Source organism: Salmo trutta, chromosome 13, assembly GCF_901001165.1.
Source record: "Salmo trutta chromosome 13, fSalTru1.1, whole genome shotgun sequence".
NCBI lineage: Eukaryota > Metazoa > Chordata > Actinopteri > Salmoniformes > Salmonidae > Salmo > Salmo trutta.
This window is the reverse complement of record NC_042969.1, coordinates 73,030,711-73,055,737: the sequence shown is the minus strand read 5'-3', so window position 1 is coordinate 73,055,737 and position 25,027 is coordinate 73,030,711. Positions and strand designations below refer to the sequence as shown.

Genomic DNA, 25,027 nt, shown 5'->3' with positions numbered 1-25,027 from the left:
CTCCTTCTCACTAACCTAATGTAGATTCCTCTCCTTCTCACTAACCTAATGTAGATACCTCTCCTCTCCTTCTCACTAACCTAATGTAGATTCCTCTCCTTCTCACTAACCTAATGTAGATACCTCTCCTCTCCTTCTCACTAACCTAATGTAGATTCCTCTCCTCTCCTTCTCACTAACCTAATGTAGATTCCTCTCCTTCTCACTAACCTAATGTAGATTCCTCTCCTTCTCACTAACCTAATGTAGATTCCTCTCCTTCTCACTAACCTAATGTAGATTCCTCTCCTTCTCACTAACCTAATGTAGATTCCTCTCCTTCTCACTGACCTAATGTAGATTCCTCTCCTTCTCACTAACCTACTGTAGATTCCTTTCCTTCTCACTAACCTAATGTAGATTCCTTTCCTTCTCACTAACCTAATGTAGATTCCTCTCCTTCTCACTAACCTAATGTAGATTCCTCTCCTCTCCTTCTCACTAACCTAATGTAGATTCCTCTCCTTCTCACTAATCTAATGTAGATTCCTCTCCTTCTCACTAACCTAATGTAGATTCCTCTCCTTCTCACTAACCTAATGTAGATACCTCTCCTCTCCTTCTCACTAACCTAATGTAGATTCCTCTCCTTCTCACTAATCTAATGTAGATTCCTCTCCTTCTCACTAACCTAATGTAGATTCCTCTCCTTCTCACTAACCTAATGTAGATTCCTCTCCTTCTCACTAATCTAATGTAGATTCCTTTCCTTCTCACTAACCTAATTTAGAACTAACCTAATGTAGATTCCTCTCCTTCTCACTAACCTAATGTAGATACCTCTCCTTCTCACTAACCTAATGTAGATTCCTCTCCTTCTCACTAACTTAATGTAGATTCCTCTCCTTCTCACTAACCTAATGTAGATTCCTCTCCTCTCCTTCTCACTAACCTAATGTAGATTCCTCTCCTTCTCACTAACCTAATGTAGATTCCTCTCCTTCTCACTAACCTAATGTAGATTCCTCTCCTTCTCACTAACCTAATGTAGATTCCTCTCCTTCTCACTAATCTAATGTAGATTCCTCTCCTTCTCACTAATCTAATGTAGATTCCTCTCCTCTCCTTCTCACTAACCTAATGTAGATTCCTCTCCTCTCCTTCTCACTAACCTAATGTAGATTCCTCTCCTTCTCACTAACCTAATGTAGATTCCTCTCCTTCTCACTAACCTAATGTAGATACCTCTCCTTCTCACTAACCTAATGTAGATTCCTCTCCTCTCCTTCTCACTAACCTAATGTAGATTCCTCTCCTTCTCACTAACCTAATGTAGATTCCTCTCCTCTCCTTCTCACTAACCTAATGTAGATTCCTCGCCTTCTCATTAACCTAATGTAGATTCCTCTCCTCTCCTTCTCACTAACCTAATGTAGATACCTCTCCTCTCCTTCTCACTAACCTAATGTAGATTCCTCTCCTCTCCTTCTCACTAACCTAATGTAGATACCTCTCCTCTCCTTCTCACTAACCTAATGTAGATTCCTCTCCTCTCCTTCTCACTAACCTAACGTAGATTCCTCTCCTCTCCTTCTCACTAACCTAACGTAGATTCCTCTCCTTCTCACTAATCTAATGTAGATTCCTCTCCTTCTCACTAACCTAATGTAGATGCCTCTCCTTCTCACTAACCTAATGTAGATTCCTCTCCTCTCCTTCTCACTAACCTAATGTAGATTCCTCTCCTTCTCACTAACCTAATGTAGATTTCTCTCCTTCTCACTAACCTAATGTAGATTCCTCTCCTTCTCACTAACCTAATGTAGATACCTCTCCTCTCCTTCTCACTAACCTAATGTAGATTCCTCTCCTCTCCTTCTCACTAACCTAATGTAGATTCCTCTCCTCTCCTTCTCACTAACCTAATGTAGATGCCTCTCCTTCTCACTAACCTAATGTAGATTCCTCTCCTCTCCTTCTCACTAACCTAATGTACATTCCTCTCCTTCTCACTAACCTAATGTAGATTTCTCTCCTTCTCACTAACCTAATGTAGATTCCTCTCCTTCTCACTAACCTAATGTAGATTCCTCTCCTTCTCACTAACCTAATGTAGATTCCTCTCCTTCTCACTAACCTAATGTAGATTCCTCTCCTCTCCTTCTCACTAACCTAATGTAGATACCTCTCCTCTCCTTCTCACTAACCTAATGTAGATTCCTCTCCTCTCCTTCTCACTAACCTAATGTAGATTCCTCTCCTTCTCACTAACCTAATGTAGATTCCTCTCCTCTCTTTCTCACTAACCTAATGTAGATTCCTCTCCTTCTCACTAACCTAATGCAGATTCCTCTCCTTCTCACTAACCTAATGCAGATTCCTCTCCTCTCCTTCTCACTAACCTAATGTAGATACCTCTCCTCTCCTTCTCACTAACCTAATGTAGATACCTCTCCTCTCCTTCTCACTAACCTAATGTAGATTCCTCTCCTCTCCTTCTCACTAACCTAATGTAGATACCTCTCCTCTCCTTCTCACTAACCTAATGTAGATTCCTCTCCTCTCCTTCTCACTAACCTAATGTAGATTCCTCTCCTTCTCACTAACCTAATGTAGATTCCTCTCCTCTCTTTCTCACTAACCTAATGTAGATTCCTCTCCTTCTCACTAACCTAATGCAGATTCCTCTCCTTCTCACTAACCTAATGCAGATTCCTCTCCTCTCCTTCTCACTAACCTAATGTAGATACCTCTCCTCTCCTTCTCACTAACCTAATGTAGATACCTCTCCTCTCCTTCTCACTAACCTAATGTAGATTCCTCTCCTCTCCTTCTCACTAACCTAATGTAGATTCCTCTCCTTCTCACTAACCTAATGTAGATTCCTCTCCTCTCTTTCTCACTAACCTAATGTAGATTCCTCTCCTTCTCACTAACCTAATGCAGATTCCTCTCCTTCTCACTAACCTAATGCAGATTCCTCTCCTTCTCACTAACCTAATGTAGATTCCTCTCCTTCTCACTAACCTAATGTAGATTCCTCTCCTCTCTTTCTCACTAACCTAATGTAGATTCCTCTCCTTCTCACTAACCTAATGTAGATTCCTCTCCTTCTCACTAATCTAATGTAGATTCCTCTCCTCTCCTTCTCACTAACCTAATGTAGATTCCTCTCCTCTCCTTCTCACTAACCTAATGTAGATTCCTCTCCTTCTCACTAACCTAATGTAGATTCCTCTCCTTCTCACTAACCTAATGTAGATACCTCTCCTTCTCACTAACCTAATGTAGATTCCTCTCCTCTCCTTCTCACTAACCTAATGTAGATTCCTCTCCTTCTCACTAACCTAATGTAGATTCCTCTCCTCTCCTTCTCACTAACCTAATGTAGATTCCTCTCCTTCTCACTAACCTAATGTAGATTCCTCTCCTCTCCTTCTCACTAACCTAATGTAGATACCTCTCCTCTCCTTCTCACTAACCTAATGTAGATTCCTCTCCTTCGCACTAACCTAATGTAGATACCTCTCCTCTCCTTCTCACTAACCTAATGTAGATTCCTCTCCTCTCCTTCTCACTAACCTAATGTAGATACCTCTCCTCTCCTTCTCACTAACCTAATGTAGATTCCTCTCCTTCTCACTAACCTAATGTAGATTTCTCTCCTTCTCACTAACCTAATGTAGATTCCTCTCCTTCTCACTAACCTAATTTAGATACCTCTCCTCTCCTTCTCACTAACCTAATGTAGATTCCTCTCCTTCTCACTAACCTAATGTAGATACCTCTCCTCTCCTTCTCACTAACCTAATGTAGATTCCTCTCCTCTCCTTCTCACTAACCTAATGTAGATTCCTCTCCTTCTCACTAACCTAATGTAGATGCCTCTCCTTCTCACTAACCTAATGTAGATTCCTCTCCTTCTCACTAACCTAATGTAGATTCCTCTCCTTCTCACTAACCTAATGTAGATTCCTCTCCTTCTCACTAACCTAATGTAGATTCCTCTCCTTCTCACTAACCTACTGTAGATTCCTTTCCTTCTCACTAACCTAATGTAGATTCCTTTCCTTCTCACTAACCTAATGTAGATTCCTCTCCTTCTCACTAACCTAATGTAGATTCCTCTCCTTCTCACTAACCTAATGTAGATTCCTCTCCTTCTCACTAATCTAATGTAGATTCCTCTCCTTCTCACTAACCTAATGTAGATTCCTCTCCTTCTCACTAACCTAATGTAGATACCTCTCCTCTCCTTCTCACTAACCTAATGTAGATTCCTCTCCTTCTCACTAATCTAATGTAGATTCCTCTCCTTCTCACTAACCTAATGTAGATTCCTCTCCTTCTCACTAACCTAATGTAGATTCCTCTCCTTCTCACTAATCTAATGTAGATTCCTTTCCTTCTCACTAACCTAATTTAGAACTAACCTAATGTAGATTCCTCTCCTTCTCACTAACCTAATGTAGATACCTCTCCTTCTCACTAACCTAATGTAGATTCCTCTCCTTCTCACTAACTTAATGTAGATTCCTCTCCTTCTCACTAACCTAATGTAGATTCCTCTCCTCTCCTTCTCACTAACCTAATGTAGATTCCTCTCCTTCTCACTAACCTAATGTAGATTCCTCTCCTTCTCACTAACCTAATGTAGATTCCTCTCCTTCTCACTAACCTAATGTAGATTCCTCTCCTTCTCACTAATCTAATGTAGATTCCTCTCCTTCTCACTAATCTAATGTAGATTCCTCTCCTCTCCTTCTCACTAACCTAATGTAGATTCCTCTCCTCTCCTTCTCACTAACCTAATGTAGATTCCTCTCCTTCTCACTAACCTAATGTAAATTCCTCTCCTTCTCACTAACCTAATGTAGATACCTCTCCTTCTCACTAACCTAATGTAGATTCCTCTCCTCTCCTTCTCACTAACCTAATGTAGATTCCTCTCCTTCTCACTAACCTAATGTAGATTCCTCTCCTCTCCTTCTCACTAACCTAATGTAGATTCCTCTCCTTCTCATTAACCTAATGTAGATTCCTCTCCTCTCCTTCTCACTAACCTAATGTAGATACCTCTCCTCTCCTTCTCACTAACCTAATGTAGATGCCTCTCCTCTCCTTCTCACTAACCTAATGTAGATACCTCTCCTCTCCTTCTCACTAACCTAATGTAGATTCCTCTCCTCTCCTTCTCACTAACCTAACGTAGATTCCTCTCCTCTCCTTCTCACTAACCTAACGTAGATTCCTCTCCTTCTCACTAATCTAATGTAGATTCCTCTCCTTCTCACTAACCTAATGTAGATGCCTCTCCTTCTCACTAACCTAATGTAGATTCCTCTCCTCTCCTTCTCACTAACCTAATGTAGATTCCTCTCCTTCTCACTAACCTAATGTAGATTTCTCTCCTTCTCACTAACCTAATGTAGATTTCTCTCCTTCTCACTAACCTAATGTAGATTCCTCTCCTTCTCACTAACCTAATGTAGATACCTCTCCTCTCCTTCTCACTAACCTAATGTAGATTCCTCTCCTCTCCTTCTCACTAACCTAATGTAGATTCCTCTCCTCTCCTTCTCACTAACCTAATGTAGATGCCTCTCCTTCTCACTAACCTAATGTAGATTCCTCTCCTCTCCTTCTCACTAACCTAATGTAGATTCCTCTCCTTCTCACTAACCTAATGTAGATTCCTCTCCTTCTCACTAACCTAATGTAGATTCCTCTCCTTCTCACTAACCTAATGTAGATTCCTCTCCTTCTCACTAACCTAATGTAGATTCCTCTCCTTCTCACTAACCTAATGTAGATTCCTCTCCTCTCCTTCTCACTAACCTAATGTAGATACCTCTCCTCTCCTTCTCACTAACCTAATGTAGATTCCTCTCCTCTCCTTCTCACTAACCTAATGTAGATTCCTCTCCTTCTCACTAACCTAATGTAGATTCCTCTCCTCTCTTTCTCACTAACCTAATGTAGATTCCTCTCCTTCTCACTAACCTAATGCAGATTCCTCTCCTTCTCACTAACCTAATGCAGATTCCTCTCCTCTCCTTCTCACTAACCTAATGTAGATACCTCTCCTCTCCTTCTCACTAACCTAATGTAGATACCTCTCCTCTCCTTCTCACTAACCTAATGTAGATTCCTCTCCTCTCCTTCTCACTAACCTAATGTAGATACCTCTCCTCTCCTTCTCACTAACCTAATGTAGATTCCTCTCCTCTCCTTCTCACTAACCTAATGTAGATTCCTCTCCTTCTCACTAACCTAATGTAGATTCCTCTCCTCTCTTTCTCACTAACCTAATGTAGATTCCTCTCCTTCTCACTAACCTAATGCAGATTCCTCTCCTTCTCACTAACCTAATGCAGATTCCTCTCCTCTCCTTCTCACTAACCTAATGTAGATACCTCTCCTCTCCTTCTCACTAACCTAATGTAGATACCTCTCCTCTCCTTCTCACTAACCTAATGTAGATTCCTCTCCTCTCCTTCTCACTAACCTAATGTAGATTCCTCTCCTTCTCACTAACCTAATGTAGATTCCTCTCCTCTCTTTCTCACTAACCTAATGTAGATTCCTCTCCTTCTCACTAACCTAATGCAGATTCCTCTCCTTCTCACTAACCTAATGCAGATTCCTCTCCTTCTCACTAACCTAATGTAGATTCCTCTCCTTCTCACTAACCTAATGTAGATTCCTCTCCTCTCTTTCTCACTAACCTAATGTAGATTCCTCTCCTTCTCACTAACCTAATGTAGATTCCTCTCCTTCTCACTAACCTAATGTAGATTCCTCTCCTTCTCACTAACCTAATGTAGATTCCTCTCCTTCTCACTAACCTAATGTAGATTCCTCTCCTCTCCTTCTCACTAACCTAATGTAGATTCCTCTCCTCTCTTTCTCACTAACCTAATGTAGATTCCTCTCCTTCTCACTAACCTAATGTAGATTCCTCTCCTTCTCACTAACCTAATGCAGATTCCTCTCCTTCTCACTAACCTAATGTAGATTCCTCTCCTCTTCTTCTCACTAACCTAATGTAGATTCCTCTCCTTCTCACTAACCTAATGCAGATTCCTCTCCTTCTCACTAACCTAATGTAGATACCTCTCCTTCTCACTAATCTAATGTAGATTCCTCTCCTCTCCTTCTCACTAACCTAATGTAGATTCCTCTCCTTCTCACTAACCTAATGTAGATACCTCTCCTCTCCTTCTCACTAACCTAATGTAGATACCTCTCCTCTCCTTCTCACTAACCTAATGTATATTCCTCTCCTCTCCTTCTCACTAACCTAACGTAGATTCCTCTCCTCTCCTTCTCACTAACCTAACGTAGATTCCTCTCCTCTCCTTCTCACTAACCTAACGTAGATTCCTCTCCTTCTCACTAATCTAATTTAGATTCCTCTCCTTCTCACTAACCTAATGTGGATTCCTCTCCTCTCCTTCTCACTAATCTAATGTAAATTCCTCTCCTTCTCACTAACCTAATGTAGATTCCTCTCCTCTCCTTCTCACTAACCTAATGTAGATTCCTCTCCTTCTCACTAACCTAATGTAGATTCCTCTTCTTCTCACTAACCTAATGTAGATTCCTCTCCTTCTCACTAACCTAATGTAGATTCCTCTCCTTCTCACTAACCTAATGTAGATTCCTCTCCTTCTCACTAACCTAATGTAGATGCCTCTCCTTCTCACTAACCTAATGTAGATCCCTCTCCTCTCCTTCTCACTAACCTAATGTAGATTCCTCTCCTTCTCACTAACCTAATGTAGATTTCTCTCCTTCTCACTAACCTAATGTAGATTCCTCTCCTTCTCACTAACCTAATGTAGATACCTCTCCTTCTCACTAACCTAATGTAGATTCCTCTCCTTCTCACTAACCTAATGTAGATTCCTCTCCTTCTCACTAACCTAATGTAGATGCCTCTCCTTCTCACTAACCTAATGTAGATTCCTCTCCTTCTCACTAACCTAATGTAGATTCCTCTCCTTCTCACTAACCTAATGTAGATTCCTCTCCTCTCCTTCTCACTAACCTAACGTAGATTCCTCTCCTCTCCTTCTCACTAACCTAACGTAGATTCCTCTCCTTCTCACTAATCTAATGTAAATTCCTCTCCTTCTCACTAACCTAATGTAGATTCCTCTCCTCTCCTTCTCACTAACCTAATGTAGATTCCTCTCCTTCTCACTAACCTAATGTAGATTCCTCTCCTTCTCACTAACCTAATGTAGATTCCTCTCCTTCTCACTAACCTAATGTAGATTCCTCTCCTTCTCACTAACCTAATGTAGATTCCTCTCCTCTCCTTCTCACTAACCTAATGTAGATACCTCTCCTCTCCTTCTCACTAACCTAATGTAGATACCTCCTCTCTTCTCACTAACCTAGATCCTCTCTTCTCACTAACCTAATGTAGATTCCTCTCCTTCTCACTAACCTAATGTAGATTCCTCTCCTTCTCACTAACCTAATGTAGATTCCTCTCCTTCTCACTAACCTAATGTAGATTCCTCTCCTTCTCACTAACCTAATGTAGATTCCTCTCCTTCTCACTAACCTAATGTAGATTCCTCTCCTTCTCACTAACCTAATGTAGATTCCTCTCCTTCTCACTAACCTAATGTAGATTCCTCTCCTTCTCACTAACCTAATGTAGATTCCTCTCCTCTCCTTCTCACTAACCTAATGTAGATTCCTCTCCTTCTCACTAACCTAATGTAGATTCCTCTCCTTCTCACTAACCTAATGTAGATTCCTCTCCTTCTCACTAACCTAATGTAGATTCCTCTCCTTCTCACTAACCTAATGTAGATTCCTCTCCTTCTCACTAACCTAATGTAGATTCCTCTCCTTCTCACTAACCTAATGTAGATTCCTCTCCTTCTCACTAACCTAATGTAGATTCCTCTCCTTCTCACTAACCTAATGTAGATTCCTCTCCTTCTCACTAACCTAATGTAGATTCCTCTCCTTCTCACTAACCTAATGTAGATTCCTCTCCTTCTCACTAACCTAATGTAGATTCCTTTCCTTCTCACTAACCTAATGTAGATTCCTTTCCTTCTCACTAACCTAATGTAGATTCCTCTCCTTCTCACTAACCTAATGTAGATTCCTCTCCTCTCCTTCTCACTAACCTAATGTAGATTCCTCTCCTCTCCTTCTCACTAACCTAATGTAGATTCCTCTCCTTCTCACTAACCTAATGTAGATTCCTCTCCTTCTCACTAACCTAATGTAGATTCCTCTCCTTCTCACTAACCTAATGTAGATTCCTCTCCTCTTCTTCTCACTACTCTAATGGAGCTTCCTCTCCTCAACAGCTTTCTTTCATCTGTACTGGTGTTAGAGAACAAGACAGGCAAGCGCAAATTCCAGGTCGTCATCCACCATATCACTTCACCCCTACTCTGTTTTCAGAGCAAGCTGTAGATGACGGAGAGAGGAGACGAGAAGAGGACACCACTTTAGAGTCTTGGGATGCACCCTGAGCCATCCAGAAAAGGACTGCAATAACTGGTCCAGTCATATGAGATGTATAGGGGAAAATAGAACACATCAGGTTGCTAGCCCTCACCCACCCTGCTATGGAGGCTTAGACAGGTCAATACCCCATCCCAAATGAGTTTAGATATCAGAGAAGGTCTTGAAAGCTGCTAAGCACACCCTCGCCACACTCACGCACGCGCACACACACTGTGTATGTGTCACTCCCTGTCTTTCGCTCTCTCCCATGCAAACATGCACGCACACCCCCCAACCACTCTGCTCTACCCTCAAACCACGGCAAAGCAAAGTGCAGGGTTTTCTGCTGAAACAGGAAGCCTCACTGCCAGTCTGCTGTTACCTGAGCTGTCCGTCTGGGTAGAGAAGTTACCAGAGGCTGCTACTCACACACTACACTCTGCTGCTGGAGCACACACAACACACACACAATCCAAATAAACCCGCCTTCCCCTTTCTCCAGATCTTTGTACAGAACAGTCTGATATGGCGTTGACACACTGGTTGAACCCTAGTCTCTGGCTGTTTGTTCAAGTAATTACCTACATCTTTATTGGCCCATCCCATTTTTCACCAGTCTCATCTCTTAGCTCCAGGAGGCTAGCTAGCTAGCGTTAGCAGCAGGTTTGCATGAGTAAACAGTGGAATCACATCCACTTGTCCACACCACCATACATCCCCAGGTGCAACTCTTCCTTTCACAGTGCCCTGCTGTAGCCTGGGAAGGCTTTGTTGTTGTATGGCAGAGCGATGTACAACTTGTTTGTCGTGCTCTGGGCTGAGGGCTGAGGGATGGGGGCAGAGCGAGAGGACAATGTTTGAGGGGAGGGTGTGGCAGAGGCAGGCAGCTTGCCCTGGCTGCCCCTGATGTAAAATAGCACATACACAGCCTGGAGGTGTATTGGGTCATTGTCCTGTTGAAAAACAAATGATAGTCCCACGAAGCCCAAACCAGATGGGATGGTGTATCGCTGCAGAATGCTGTGGTAGTCATGTTGGTTAAGTGTGCCTTGAATTCTAAATAAATCACAGACAGTGTCACCAGCAAAGCACCCCCACAACATAACACCTCCTCCTCCATGCTTTACGGTGAGAAATACACATGCAGAGATCATCCGTTCACCCACACCAAAAATCTCTAATTTGGACTAGAGACCAAAGGACAGATTTCCACCAGTCTAATGTCCATTGCTCGTGTTTCTTGGCCCAAGCAAGTGGGTCCTATGCAAGCAAGTGGGTCCTTTCAAAGTTCTTGAAATTTTCCATATTGACTGATCTTCATGTGTTAAAGTAATGATGGACTGTTGTTTCTCTTTCCTTATTTGAGCTGTTCTTGCCATAATATGGACTTGATCTTTTACCAAATAGGGCTATCTTCTGTATACCCCCTACATTGTCACAACACAACTGATTGGCTCAAACGCATTAAGAAGGAAAGAAATTACACAAATTTACTTTTAACAAGGCACACCTGTTAATTGAAATGCATTCCAGGTGACTACCTCATGAAGCTGGTTGAGAAAATACCAAGAGTGTGCAAAGCTGTCATCAAGGCAAAGGGTAGGGCTATTTAATAGGGCTAGGTGTCCCGTCAGCGGGAAATTGGAGGGTGCGCAATTCAAATAAATAATTGTAATATTAAACATTTATGAACATACAAGTATCTTATATCGGTTAAAAGCTTCAATTCTTGTTAATCTAACTGCATTGTCCGATTTCAAATAGCTTTACAGTGAAAGCATACCATGCGATTGTTTGAGGACGGCGCCCCACATCAACATTTTTCAACCAGCACAGGCTTCATAATCACAAATAGCGATTAAATAAATCACTTACTTCTGAAAATCTTCCTCTGTTTGCAATCCCTAGGGTCCCAGCTACAACATGAGTGGTCATTTTGTTAGATAAAATCCTTCTTTATATCCCAAAATGTCAGTTTAGTTGGCGCCATCGATTTCATGCAGACAACATGCAGACAAAGGAATCCAAAAAGCTACAGCTAAACTTTGTTCAAACAAGTCCAACGACGTTTCTATTTAATCCTCAGGTACCCTAAAATGTAAATAAACTATAATATTTCATATGGAAAGAAGTATGTTCAATAGAAATGTAAGATTAGCAGGCGCACGTCCTCTTTGTCGCGTGCGAACAAACAGATTTTCCACTGAGACTCTTTGTATAAAACCTCCAAATTCTTACTCGTTTTGGAAGAAACAAGCCTGAAACCTGGAACAAAGACTGTTGACATCTAGTGGAAGCCATAGGAATTGCAATCTGGAAGCTAGAATTGCATAGGACCCATAGCTTTCCATTATACGAGCCTGGGACCTAAAAAAAATGATATATTCTGGTTTGTTTTTCTTTGGATTTCCGCCTACCATATCAATTGTGCTATAGTCTCATACATTATTTCAACATTTCTACAGACGTCAGTGTTTTCTATCCAATGCTACCAATTATATGCATATCCTGGCTTCTGGGCCTGAGTAACAGGCAGTTTACTTTGGGCACGTCTGTCAGACGGAAATTCAGGAAAATAGACCCTAGCCCTAAGAAGATTTATAAAGAGTATAAAATATATTTTGATTTGTTTAACACTTTTTTGGTTACTACATGATTCCATATGTGTTATTTCATAGTTTTTATGTCTTTAATATTATACTACGATGTAAAAAATTGTAAAAGTAAAGAAAAACCCTTGAGTAAGTAGGTGTTCTAAAACTTTTGACCGGTAGTGTGTCTTCATACTGTACTGTCTTTGGGCATAGTGTGTGTTTGTGTGTTAGGGGGTTGAGGAGAAGATGGAATGCAGGAGGGGTAGGGGTCACATGGGTTTCACCACACAGGAAGCTCATCTGTGTTAAGCTGAGTAAAGTCCCTAGTGCTAAGCCTAGAAGAGAGCAGAGCTAAACCAACCTGGAGCCTCTTTCTCTCTCTTCTCATAAGTCAGAAAGGGAACGCTGGCTTACTGTTCGACATGCAGGTGTCCGCATACTTTTGTTCATGTAGTGTATCATGTAAGTAGATAGATGCATCTATATCTCTATGTTGTCTTTAAAAAGAGCCTTAATTTCCTCTCAGACAGTCTCTTCCTTCACAGTGTTTGCCACAGTGTGAGTTTCTGAGTGATGTCTAGTCTGAAACAGCACCATGGCTGTTTCAGAGTCTTTTCCTGAGTCATTGTTTGTTTAATTTTGTGGTGCCCCGGGTGGCATCATGGGGCCGGGACAAGGAGTGGGACAGGGGTCCAGTCCAGCCTCACCTCCCTCTCTCTCCAGCCCTCCTCCCCCTTCATCTGTCTAGAACTGCATCCCCTGCTAATCCCAGACTAATGCCTACTAATGCTACTGTGCACCTCCACGCTCTCTCTCTCAGCCCAGCACCATGCCCCAATGCGCTGCCACCATGGCAACACACACACATTGATGTAACACACACAAACAAAGCACAGAGTTAATAGGTGAAAATCCTACTTCCGGTAACGGAGAACTTGGGTCCACTTTTAATTATCACTGGAGTTGTCACACATTGCAATCAACTCTGCCCAATGGAATATAGACACACTCGCACGCATGCACACATACACCCACACCACACACACTATGCAGCCTTGGAAAAAAGGTGAACATTTCATGTCCATTGCCCTGAAGATGCAGCTTTAAAAGCCTCTGCTCTCCTCTCCTCACCTCCCTCTCTTCTCTCCTCTGCTCTCCTCCCTTTCTCCTCTGCTCTGCTCCCACTCTCCTCTGCTCTCCTCCCCTTCTCCTCCCCCTCTGCTCTCCTCCCCCTCGCCTCTGCTCTCCTCCCCCTTTCCTCTCCCTCTCCTCTGCTCCCCCTCTGCTCTCCTCCCCCTCTCCTTTGCTCTCCTCCCCCTCGCCTCTGCTCTCCTCCCCTTCTCTTTCTCCTCTCCTCCACCTCCTCTGCTTCTCCTCTCCTTATCTCCTCCTCCCCCTCTCCTCTCCTTATCTTCTCCTCCTCCCCCTCTCCCCCTCTCCCCCTCTCCTCCTCCTCTCCTCCCCCTCTCCTGAAACACATTGGAGAGAGAAGTGTGTGTTGTAACAGAAAGTCATCTCCTGGAGAGTGTGTGTTGTAACAGAAAGTCATCTCCTGGAGAGTGTGTGTGTGTTGTAACAGAAAGTCATCTCCTGGAGAGTGTGTGTGTGTTGTAACAGAAAGTCATCTCCTGGAGAGTGTGTGTGTTGTAACAGAAAGTCATCTCCTGGAGAGTGTGAATCACCAGTTGGGGTTTGCACCTGCAAAACCTAAACAGGGAAACAGGTGATTACCAATGGATTTTTCAATCAACTTTGTTGAGTTTGAGAGAGAGAGATGGGGCAGGAAAGATAATTAGAGTGTAAAAATAACTTTTGGGCCCAACTACTCTTAGAGATAAGCACACAGCGGTGCTATCATTTAAAAGATCCCTTTTGCGGCAGCGTGGAAGACCATTGGAAGTGAAGGAGAGATTTGTAAAATCTGGCTTTGATGCCACAGATAAGATCTACTGTAGGACGCAAGTCAATTGAATCCACATTGCAATATGTATGCAGTAGCCCTTGACTGCTGTACAAAAACTGTACTACCATCTACACTGCCTTCACAGGTAGATGCTTCTTCTGAATGTCAAAAATCTCATGTTGAATGTACAGTTCATGATATTATCATCCAAGCTGTTTTCACAATTGTTAAAATCCGCATGTAATAAAAACAAGGCCAGCATTGAAATAGCTTTATTTGGTTAAGTTGATGGTGTGTGTAACTATTTGCCTGACTGTATGTAATTTCCTGTCTCTGCAGCCATCCCTTCCTGTCCTGTACACCCTCTCCAGCCAGGCCACCCACGAAGCTGTTCACCTCCTGTGCAGGATGCTTGTGTTCGATCCGGTGAGTAGTGTGTGTGTGTTGTCATGTTTAGCTGTACTTGTGAGGACCAGAAGCCTCCGCAAGAATAGTAAACAAACAGAAATGTGACCAACTGGGGACATTTTGTTAGTCCCCACAAGGAAAAAGGCTATTTCTAGGGGGGTTAGGGTTAGTAGTTAGGTTTAGGGTTAAGGTTAGGTTTTGGGGTTAGGGTTAGGGAAAATTGGATTTTGAATGGGAATCAATTGTGTGTCCCGACAAGCTTTGGTAAACGAGAGAGAGTGTGTGCGCCGCGTGCGTGCCTGTTGGGAAACAGATCATTATACTCCACAGTAATAGGATGCCATTTCTGTCTAAACAAAAATAATATCCTCATTACAAGTAATGGTTCAAATGCTAAATGACCTGCAGATTGGACACCATATCTAGAGATGTAAAAAAGACTACTCAAGAGTTTTGGCTCCTGCTTATAGACGGAAGCAGCTTTTTGGCTTTCTGCCTAAATAACATACCTTATTTTCCTAAAACGTACAAGTATACGTTATGGTACGAAGACAGTTTTTGCATCACTTCTGTACTGTCAACTACACTACACATTGGAAAAATATGAATTCAACATCCTGAACAAAGGGAACATGGAGAGTGTACTGTAACCCAAGACACCACTGTCACTGACTGTAATCAACAATCCAGCTTTCAATTGAATGACGTTGGCTTCAATGGCAGGCTTTCACCTCTGGCCAGTGGCCAATCCAGAAAGATGAACAGCTAGGGTGTAAGACTGTTCCCCCAGTGCATATGTCTCCAAGTCCAACCCCTAAAGAGCACTGCCTTGACCCTACTGCCCTGCAACAACATCCTCCTATCATGAGTTAGGTTGACGAGTTGACGCTTATTCACTGTCTTATGCAACAAAGGGAGGTTGATTAACTATGCCATCTTCTCTCCCCGACCCACACGTTTACTTATTCATGCACTTAGGAGATGATTAAAACCAAACAATGTTGCATGCTTGTCCTACATCCATGGTGTGAGTGTGAGTGTGTGTGTGTGTGAGTGTGTGTGTGTGTGTGTGTGTGTGAGCAGAAACCCTACTAGCAGCTAGCGTTGACAGAACACACACGGTGGTGTTTCTTGGCATCTCCTGACTGACTGGGGAAATAAGATGAGCACTGTAATGATTCTGAGGCTCTGTCACTAACAGATTAGGAGGAATCTGACATATGGTAATGATGGTGGCCAAATACATTGAGTTATCGAGGCCTACTGAATACAGGGTTGTCTCATTGAGATCTGTAATGTGGAAATAAGCCAACCTTTCTTTTCGGGTGTCTTTTTCCAGACCGGAGGGCAGTATTTCTCCCCCCTCGTTTCAATCTGGCACATCTAAGTGGGATATTGCTGACTGATGGTTATTCAGTTGAGGCTGATTTGGTTTGATTCCAGTTTTAATATGGGTGTCCTCGAAAGAGAGAGAATGTGCAGTAGACTGCTGTTTATGAGAGCCAGCAAATGCTTTATCAAACAGACCATTTGATTTGGAGGGATTTCATAGTCCTGTATGTATTCCATCAGTGTGTGTGTAGTCTGTGTACATCAGTGTGTGTTTGGCCCTCCCCCAGTCTAAACGGATCTCAGCAAAGGATGCCCTGGCCCACCCCTACCTGGACGAGGGCCGACTGAGGTACCACACCTGTATGTGTAAGTGCTGCTACACCACCTCCTCTGGCCGCGTCTACACCAGCGACTTCGAGCCTGTCACCAACCCCAAGTTCGACGACGGCTTCGAGAAGAATCTGACCTCCGTCAGACAGGTCAAAGGTGAGTCTGTCGACCAACCAGCAGAGGGCAGAGTTGTACTATGGGAATTAACCCTTTCAAGTTTTGTTGTTTTGATCATTTTATCCTCTATTTTATCCTCTGTTTTAGGCCTATCTATCTCATCCGTTTTTATCCCCTTTATGTTGCTGGGTTATGTTTTTCCACTGGGTTTGCAAAGAGAGGCAGCTTTAGCTAAAGCTAATTAGTTTCAATGGGTGATAGATGGACATCCATCCATTGCATACATTTTTTATTTATTTTTTTATTTCACCTTTATTTAACCAGGTAGGCTAGTTGAGAACCAGTTCTCATTTACAACTGCGACCTGGCCAAGATAAAGCAAAGCAGTGTGACACAGACAACACAGAGTTACACAGGGAGTAAACAATAAACAAGCCAATAATACAATAAACAAGTCAATGACACAGTAGGGGAAAAAAAGTCTATATACAGTGTGTGCAAAAGGCATGAGGAGGTAGGCAATAAATAGGTCATAGGAGCAAATAATTACAATTTAGCAGATTAACACTGGAGTGATAAATGAGCATATGATGATGTGCAAGTAGAGATACTGGTGTGCAAAAGAGCAGAAAAGGCAATAAAATAAAAACAGTATGGGGATGAGGTAGGTAGATTGGGTGGGCAATTTACAGATGGACTATGTACAGCTGCAGCGATCGGTTAGCAGCTCAGGTGGCTGATGTTTAAAGTTGGTGAGGGAAATAAAAGTCTCCGACTTCAGCAATGTTTGCAATTCATTCCAGTCATTGGCAGCAGAGAACTGGAAGGAAAGGCGGCCAAATGAGGTGTTGGCTTTGGGGATGATCAGTGAGATATACCTGCTGGAACGTGTGCTACGGGTGGGTGTTGTTATCATGACCAGTGAGCTGAGATAAGGCAGAGTTTTACCTAGCATAGACTTATAGGTGACCTGGAGCCAGTGGGTCTGGCGACGAATATGTAGCGAGGGCCAGCCGACTAGAGCATACAGGTTGCAGTGGTGGGTGGTATAAGGTGATTTGGTAACAAAACAGATGGCACTGTGATAGACTGCATCCAGTTTGCTGAGTAGAGTAATGGAGGCTATTTTGTAGATGACATCGCCGAAGTCAAGGATCGGTAGGATAGTCAGTTTTACTAGGGTAAGTTTGGCAGCGTGAGTGAAGGAGGCTTTGTTGCGAAATAGAAATCCTATTCTAGATTTCATTTTGGATTGGAGATGTTTAATATGAGTCTGGAAGGAGAGTTTACAGTCTAACCAGACACCTATGTATTTATAGTTGTCCACATATTCTAGGTCGGAACCGTCCAGGGTGGTGATGCTAGCCGGGTGGGCAGGTGCAGGCCGCGAACGGTTGAAAAGCATGCATTTGGTTTTACGGTGATTGACAGAGTCGAAAGCCTTGGCCAGGTCGATGAAGACGGCTGCACAGTACTGTCTTTTATCGATGGCGGTTATGATATCGGTTAGTACCTTGAGCGTGGCTGAGGTGCACCCGTGACCGGCTCGGAAACCGGATTGCATAGCGGAGAAGGTACGGTGGGATTCGAAATGATCAGTGATCTGTTTATTAACTTGGCTTTCGAAGACTTTAGAAAGGCAGGGCAGGATGGAAATAGGTCTGTAACAGTTTGGGTCTAGGATGTCACCCCCTTTGAAGAGGGGGATGACCGCGGCAGCTTTCCAATCTTTAGGGATCTCGGACGATACGAAAGAGAGGTTGAACAGGCTGGTAATAGGGGTTGCAACAATGGCGGCGGATAGTTTTAGAAAGAGATAGGGTCCAGATTGTCTAGCCCAGCTGATTTGTACGGGTCCAGGTTTTGCAGCTCTTTCAGAACATCAGCTATCTGGATTTGGGTGAAGGAGAAGCTGGGGAGGTTTGGACAAGTAGCTGCGGGGGGGAGCTGTTGGCCGGGGTTGGAGTAGCCAGGAGGAAGGCATGGCCAGCCGTTTCGGAAATGCTTATTGAAATGTTCGATTATCATGGATTTATCGGTGGTGACCGTGTTACCTAGCCTCAGTGCAGTGGGCAGCTGGGAGGAGGTGCTCTTGTTCTCCATGGACTTTACATATCAAGAAGCTGTTTAAACAGCATGATCATTACATAGGGGGAGACCCAGATCAGTGGTGGCCTGTTCTGTCAGCAGGTATTAGTGAGGTTGTCTTCTAAAAGCAGGCTTACTCTGGTGGAGGGTGGTCGAAATAAACCTGCTCTTTCTCCCTCCTCCTTCTCTCCCTTATTTTCTCTTCCTCCTCCCCACCCCCTTCTCTTCCCTCCCTCCTACTCCTCTTCCTCCCCACCCCCATTCTTCTCCACCCCCCCATCCCTCAATCTGCTTGCCCCTTATTTCCACTGAGAGATTAGCCATTCTGCTTGGTGGTAGGCTAACTGCTGGCTAGCTCCAAGCTGTTGACAAACTGCTGCACTGGCCTCTAGTGTACCACTTTAGTTGCTAGCGTTTAGAGGCCTTTGGTGTGTGCACATGTACTGTACACACAAACGTGCATGCTCAAACTGGTAAAAATGACTGAAATGTTTCCTCCTCTGCAGCAAAAGACAGATGGCTGGAGTTTGCAGGAATGTGATGAATGACAAAACATAGCTCAATACATCTGAAACCTTAGTGCAGGTGCCAGATATCCTGGAGTAGGCCTGTGACAAAAAAAAGAAATGAATAGCATTTTACTTTTACTTCAGATATTGTACTCTCTGGTACTTATTTCAACTATTTACTTCGTCCTAAGTTGTATCTACACAACAACGCTTGTTTTAATGAACCCCAATGAGCAAAATAATCAGATCATTATAATGCAACTACCATTTTACAGTTGTATTTAGAAATCTCCCCGGCCCCGCACAAAATACAGTCAGAAGTTTACATACACTTAGGTTGGTGTCATTAAAACTAGTTTTTCAACCACTCCACAAATTTCTTGTTAACAAAATATAGTTTTGGTAAGTCGGTTAGGACATCTACTTTGTGCATGACACAAGTCATTTTTCCAACAATTGTTTACAGACAGATTATTTCACAATTCCAGTGGGTCAGAAGTTTACATACACTAAGTTGACTGTACCTTTAAACACCTTGGAAATTTGCAGAAAATTGTCATGGCTTTAGAAGCTTCTGATAGGATAGTTGACATCATTTAAGTCAATTGGAGGTGTACCTGTGGATGTATTTCAAGGCCTACCTTCAAACTCAGTGCCTCTTTGCTTGACAACATGGGAAAATCAGAAGAAATCAGCCAAGACCTCAGAAAAAAAATTGTAGACCTCCACAAATCTGGTTCATCCTTGGGAGCAATTTCCAAACGCCTGAAGGTATCACGTTCATCTGTACAAACAATAGTACGCAAGTATAAACACCATGGGACCACACAGCCGTCAGACTGCTCAGAAAGGAGACGTGTTCTGTCACCTAGAGATGAACGTACTTTGGTGCGAAAAGTGCAAATCAATTACAGAACAACAGCAAAGGACCTTGAAGATGCTGGAGGAAAAAGGTACCAAAGTATCTATATCCACAGTAAAACAAATCCTATATCAACATAACCTGAAAGGCCGCTCAGCAAGGAAGAAGCCACTGCTCCAAAACAGCCATGAAAATGCCAGACTACGGTTTGAAACTGCACATGGGGACAAAGATCGTACTTTTTGGAGAAATGTTCTACTTGGATTAAATGTCAGGAATTGTGAAAAACTGAGTTTAAATGTATTTGGCTAAGGTGTATGTAAACTTGTGACTTCAACTGTACAAACCATGTGTTTATAAGTGAAAATCCACAATTCAACATAGATCTTTACCAAATTAAAACACAAGCCCTAAATACTGTATAACACAGTAAGTTAGCCCCGGTTAAAAAGCTTACTTTGAAAGTCGGTGTAACTGTAAAGAATGTGTTCGGTCCATTTCCCTGAGTCTGACTCTGTCTCTATCTTCCACAGAGATCATTCACCAGTTTATCCTGGAACAGCAGAAGGGGAACAGAGTGCCGCTCTGCATCAACCCCCAGTCAGCCGCTTTCAAAAGCTTTATCAGGTAAGACTAGAGGCCTCTGACAGGTGGATACCACAATATTCTTCATTGTTTGGATTTTTGTACTTAAACTACAGTAGTTTGAAAGCTAGCCACTTCTTAGGAACTTGATAGCTTGTTAGATGACATTGACCCTACTTGACCTGGTCCTGTGAGCATGTCCGCTTACCTTCCCTCAGCATACCTTCCCTTACCATAATCTACCTGCCACACCTTGATACATGTGTCCTTCTGTGTCACAATGAGAACAGTAACAGTCCATAGCATTGGCCAGCTTTCCTCACTGGCAACCAATAAGTCTTTCTCCTTGCAGTTTGTTATTACCGGCCTACAACATCTGATTTGTGAGTTTTCCTCCTACCTCCAGCCTGCCAGCCAACATGCTGAGAGTTATTGTGAAGGATTTGGTGCAATAGTTAATAGCTTTTTCTGCAGGTCCTCTACAGTAGATGCATGCTGCTCATTAAACAGAAAGTGGTGGTGAGGCAGTGCCAATGACTGAATATATCTTTCCATCTCTCCCTGTCCCCTCATCTATTTCTGTCTCCTCTTTTGTTCTTTCTTTCACTCGTCTCCCTCAATGTTTCTCTCTCTCGCCCGTCTCTCCCTGACAGTTCCACTGTGGCCCAGCCTTCTGAGATGCCCCCATCCCCCCTGGTGTGGGAATAGCTGCTGTCTGGGCCACACCCCGGCCCCGTGCTGGACTACTGAGGACATGAAGAAGAAACCCCACCCTGCGTAGCATTTCACTGGAGTCTAGGACTAGCAATGTCCACTGTGTGTGTACTGTAATACTAACTATGAAGTTTTAAAATGAACCCAACCAACCACTGCTGACTGGGTTATGGAGGGACTTTTACAGTGTGCTATGTGTGTATGCCCACACTGCTCTGTAGATGCAAAGCCAGAAATGGATGCACACACACATGTGCATACAAACATCGTGCAGAGCTGGTATAAGGGCCAACCTCGTGGGCTTGAAAGTGTGTGTGAAGCCAGGGATGAGACAGTATGCTGCAGAGAGTCCTCGTAGTCTCTGCCTGCAGTCCCAGAGGGCAGCGCACAGCTCCCGTCCACTTCCATACATGCATAGTCATCACTTATTTATTAAAGGAGGGAGACGCGTTCTGGAAAGGGTGTTCTTTTTATATATAGGACAGGATTTAAGACACTACCTGCTCACGCTAGTTAACCCCAGCCCAGAAATCAGAACGTTCAATTAGAGATAATGCTTTTTATTTATTTGTGGTGTACTGTTAAACAGTTTAGTCAGAGGGTTTCATTGTTTGTTTTGTCAATTGTTTTTCCTGCTCTATTGCTGTTTGTTCTATGCCTGCTGTCCCCCGGGTTAGAAGTCAGTATTTGTGAAGAGATGTGTGCTCTGCATGCCACTTGGTTGCCATACGTATGGCGAGAACCCCTCACACCCCACCCGGCACACACACTCGCATGACTAACCCAAATATGGGCATGTGGAAGTATGGTGCTGTGTCAGTATTAGCTGGGTAAAATGTGGGAACCCTGGAATGTGGTTGCATCAAAGAATAGGCTATTAGTGGAAGCGCCACTGAGAGCTGAAGAGATCCTCCGCTCTGGGTAGAAGTACAGTAACATGACGGGGGACAGAGACAAAGTAGTTTAGGGTACATATTGACATTGTGGTATTCGGCACAGATTTTGTGCTACAGGAACAAGAAGGCCATGTTGGGGTGGTACTTGGTCATTGCGTTTTCTCTCTGGAGGCTCTGAGAGACCGAATTCAAGTAATCTGCTGTTAAACGTACTGTACCATATGAACAGGCATGTTAAGAGTGTAAGGGATACAGACGTTCACTGGTTCCCCTGCCATGTCTTCTGAATATATAGTCATACTATACACTGCATGTCCATGTTCTGTCAATACATACCTAGTTAAAGACAGACAAGAAAAATAATACGAAGATCAGCCAAACCAAAATAATTCAACTATTCTAAAGAGAAAGCGAAACCAAGATTTAAAAAAATAGATGTTTGATGATACGGGATACTTCCATTTCTGGAAGATGTTGATTTATTCCATAAGGTTCTAACAAGTGGGGTGTGTGTGTGTTGCTTATACGTGTGTCCTGTCACGTGCAAATTAATATGTTTAACTTACTACAGTGACTTGCTTAGGTTAGGGGGTGTCACCTTATCAAGAATGGTGTCAAAGAGATAGATATTCCCATCAATGAATAATTTACCCAGTAATATTAGGTCTACTTTAAGCCTCACTCCCCATTGCGATGTTTCATGTCACACACACCTGCACCTACGCCAATAAAATAACCTCTCAGAAGAAAACAATTTAATATATTTTTAGATGATTATTTTCTATTTCTTTCAGTCAATGTTCAATGGCATGCTTTCTCATGATCCATGGAATATGATATGTCAATAGGTGAAAAACAAATAGATTTTAAACAAAATCTACAATGGAGGATAAAGATAAATAAATGAAAACTCAAAACAATACTGCTGTATAGGTGTATTAGCCTGCACATTTTTAGGGCTGTGCATTTTATTTTATTTTTGAGACTTGCATATAAATGTATATATTTTATTTTGTCTTTTTTATGTTTTCCCCTGTACACGAACATGTAGAAGACATAAATAATCCAAAACAAAAATGATTCAGAAAACAAACGAAAAAACACATAACCAATTATGTTAATTGTGTCTTGTGTGTACTGCAGAGCTGTGGATATATTGAAGTAGAAGGCTTCTTTCTTATTATTATATTATTATTTCTACCTTAGAGAAACACTTTACTACTGTGTGTATATGTATATAAAGAATGACAATGTTGCTCTCTACCTCTTGAGCTCCATTACTTGGTTTGTTTACCTCCACAAATGTATCATTTCATGTGGAGAATTAAAAATACAACTTGAATGTCCCTTACAGCTTTTATATATATATAAAAGAAAATTAACTGTTTTTATATATAAAAACAGTTAGTTTTCTTTTTTACTCATTTTGAAAAACTATTTTAAATTTGCCAGAGGTAGGATTCATCATGTCATTGTATTAAAAGACCCTATCAATAGCCAAGCGATTCCAGACTGTTAGTTGACGTTGAGTCATATATTTGATAGGCTATGACCCTCCCCGTCTCCCTGTGTAATATCTGTGTGTGAAGAGATTTTGTGTTGAAATTAGGTACAAAAACCCACTGATACTAATTTTAGATATGTACAAATAATAACAAAGCAGACAGAAATATGATGATGGTGGTGCTCTGAGAGAGACTAACTTGAACTCTGCAACTGATATTTGGGCAAAATTTGGATAGGTACTACTTGTGCTGTCACACATTTTTATAAGACATTTGAAGTTTATACTCAGAGGTAATGTAATTTGAATACAATTTACGTTAAATATATCTATAAAGCTCTGCTTACAAGGACCTTAAAGCCAATGTGAAGTTGAGACCAGAAATGACTCCTCGGATGTGCTCAAGTGTGTGTTGGGAAAAATGTCTGGTCTCTAAAAGTGTAGATTTGAAGTACAGTGGTGAAACTCATTAAATGTGACATTTTAAAGAACGTCGGTGCTGTGGCTCTTGTTATTCTTCTTCCTGCTTCAGTATAGACCTAGACTGTTATGTAGATCATGTATTATACATAATGTCTGATTTCATCCTGGTTGATTGTGTTGTCTCGTGTTGCTCAGTTGGTAGAGCATTGATCTTGCAACGCCAAGGTTGTAGGTTCGACTTACTACTTACTGTAAGTTGCTTTGGATAAGAGCATCTGCTAAATGACCAAAATGTAAAATTGTGATTATTTCATGAGTTTTACTGCCACCCACTGGAGGACATTAGCTTAAACAGTCTAAGCAATTCCAAAACTTGTGATCACGCTGATATACAATCAAATCACACATTGCTTTCACATTGGATTTTACCATTTTATGTTCCATTGAGGACAAGTGTATATCAATATAGACAAAATCTCAATGATTGTCCATATGATAGGTGCTCTGTGCAAGTCTAACCTCAACACACCTTATTGTCTATGATATTGTATGTCTGAAGAAGTAAATGAAGACAATTCCTTGAGAAAAATAAAGAATGTTGAACATTGTTTGAAGCTATAGTTGCTTATTCATTGAATAGGTCTGGAGGATACTAGAGCATAATATAATTATAATAGGTCAAATGTTGAACCCTCCTTAAAGGGACAAATAAATCCACGTGTAGGATATGTTTTAATTCTAGGCTATGATATGGTCTTGAGGATGGTCAAACTGGTCACCAGCTTCAGTTGGTCAAATAGTTTTTTTCCAGGAGGTTGGAGGGAGAGGTTATGGAATGTAAAACTTGTTGGTACAAGGTTTGTGTTAGGACATACGCAAACAAATTGTCCAGGATACACTTCCACACTCCATTCCCCTAGGGGGCAGCAGCAACCTTATCCAGGTGTTGAGCATGGTGGATAAACAAATCAGGTGCTGCCAATTAGGGTGATTTTCAGCCAGTGTACCAGTTGGCAAGCCGTGAGGCTGCTGGGTTCGTTTAGTGGCCATAAAGCCTTTCGTTTGGCTTTTGAATCTTTAGTTTGGGCATGTCTTTTTGTATTTTTCCTTTTTGTACATGTTTAGTCACCATCTGAACCAACAATAATCTGATTGGACTGGCTGACCATGAGGTCAAGAGAGACAGAGCTGGCCCTGGAAGGTTGCTGTCTCCCTAGGCACAAACTGTATGCTGACAAAAACAACAGAAAATGCACACATTCATTCAGGTTACAGACCATGTAATTAGGCCAAGGAC

At 42.3% G+C, this 25,027-nt stretch overlaps 1 protein-coding gene across 1 annotated transcript in view; it reads left to right on the top strand.

Moving 5' to 3' along the window:
• nlk2 (nemo-like kinase, type 2) overlaps positions 1-23,798 on the top strand; it is a 99,415-nt gene extending 75,617 nt beyond the window's left edge. The window contains exons 8-11 of the mRNA XM_029773550.1: positions 14,302-14,388; positions 15,990-16,188; positions 20,142-20,235; positions 20,847-23,798. Of these exons, the coding sequence (XP_029629410.1) occupies positions 14,302-14,388; positions 15,990-16,188; positions 20,142-20,235; positions 20,847-20,901 (435 nt within the window). The 3' untranslated portion in view covers positions 20,902-23,798. The remainder of the gene's footprint in view (positions 1-14,301; positions 14,389-15,989; positions 16,189-20,141; positions 20,236-20,846) is intronic.
• The last annotated feature ends 1,229 nt before the right edge of the window (positions 23,799-25,027 follow it).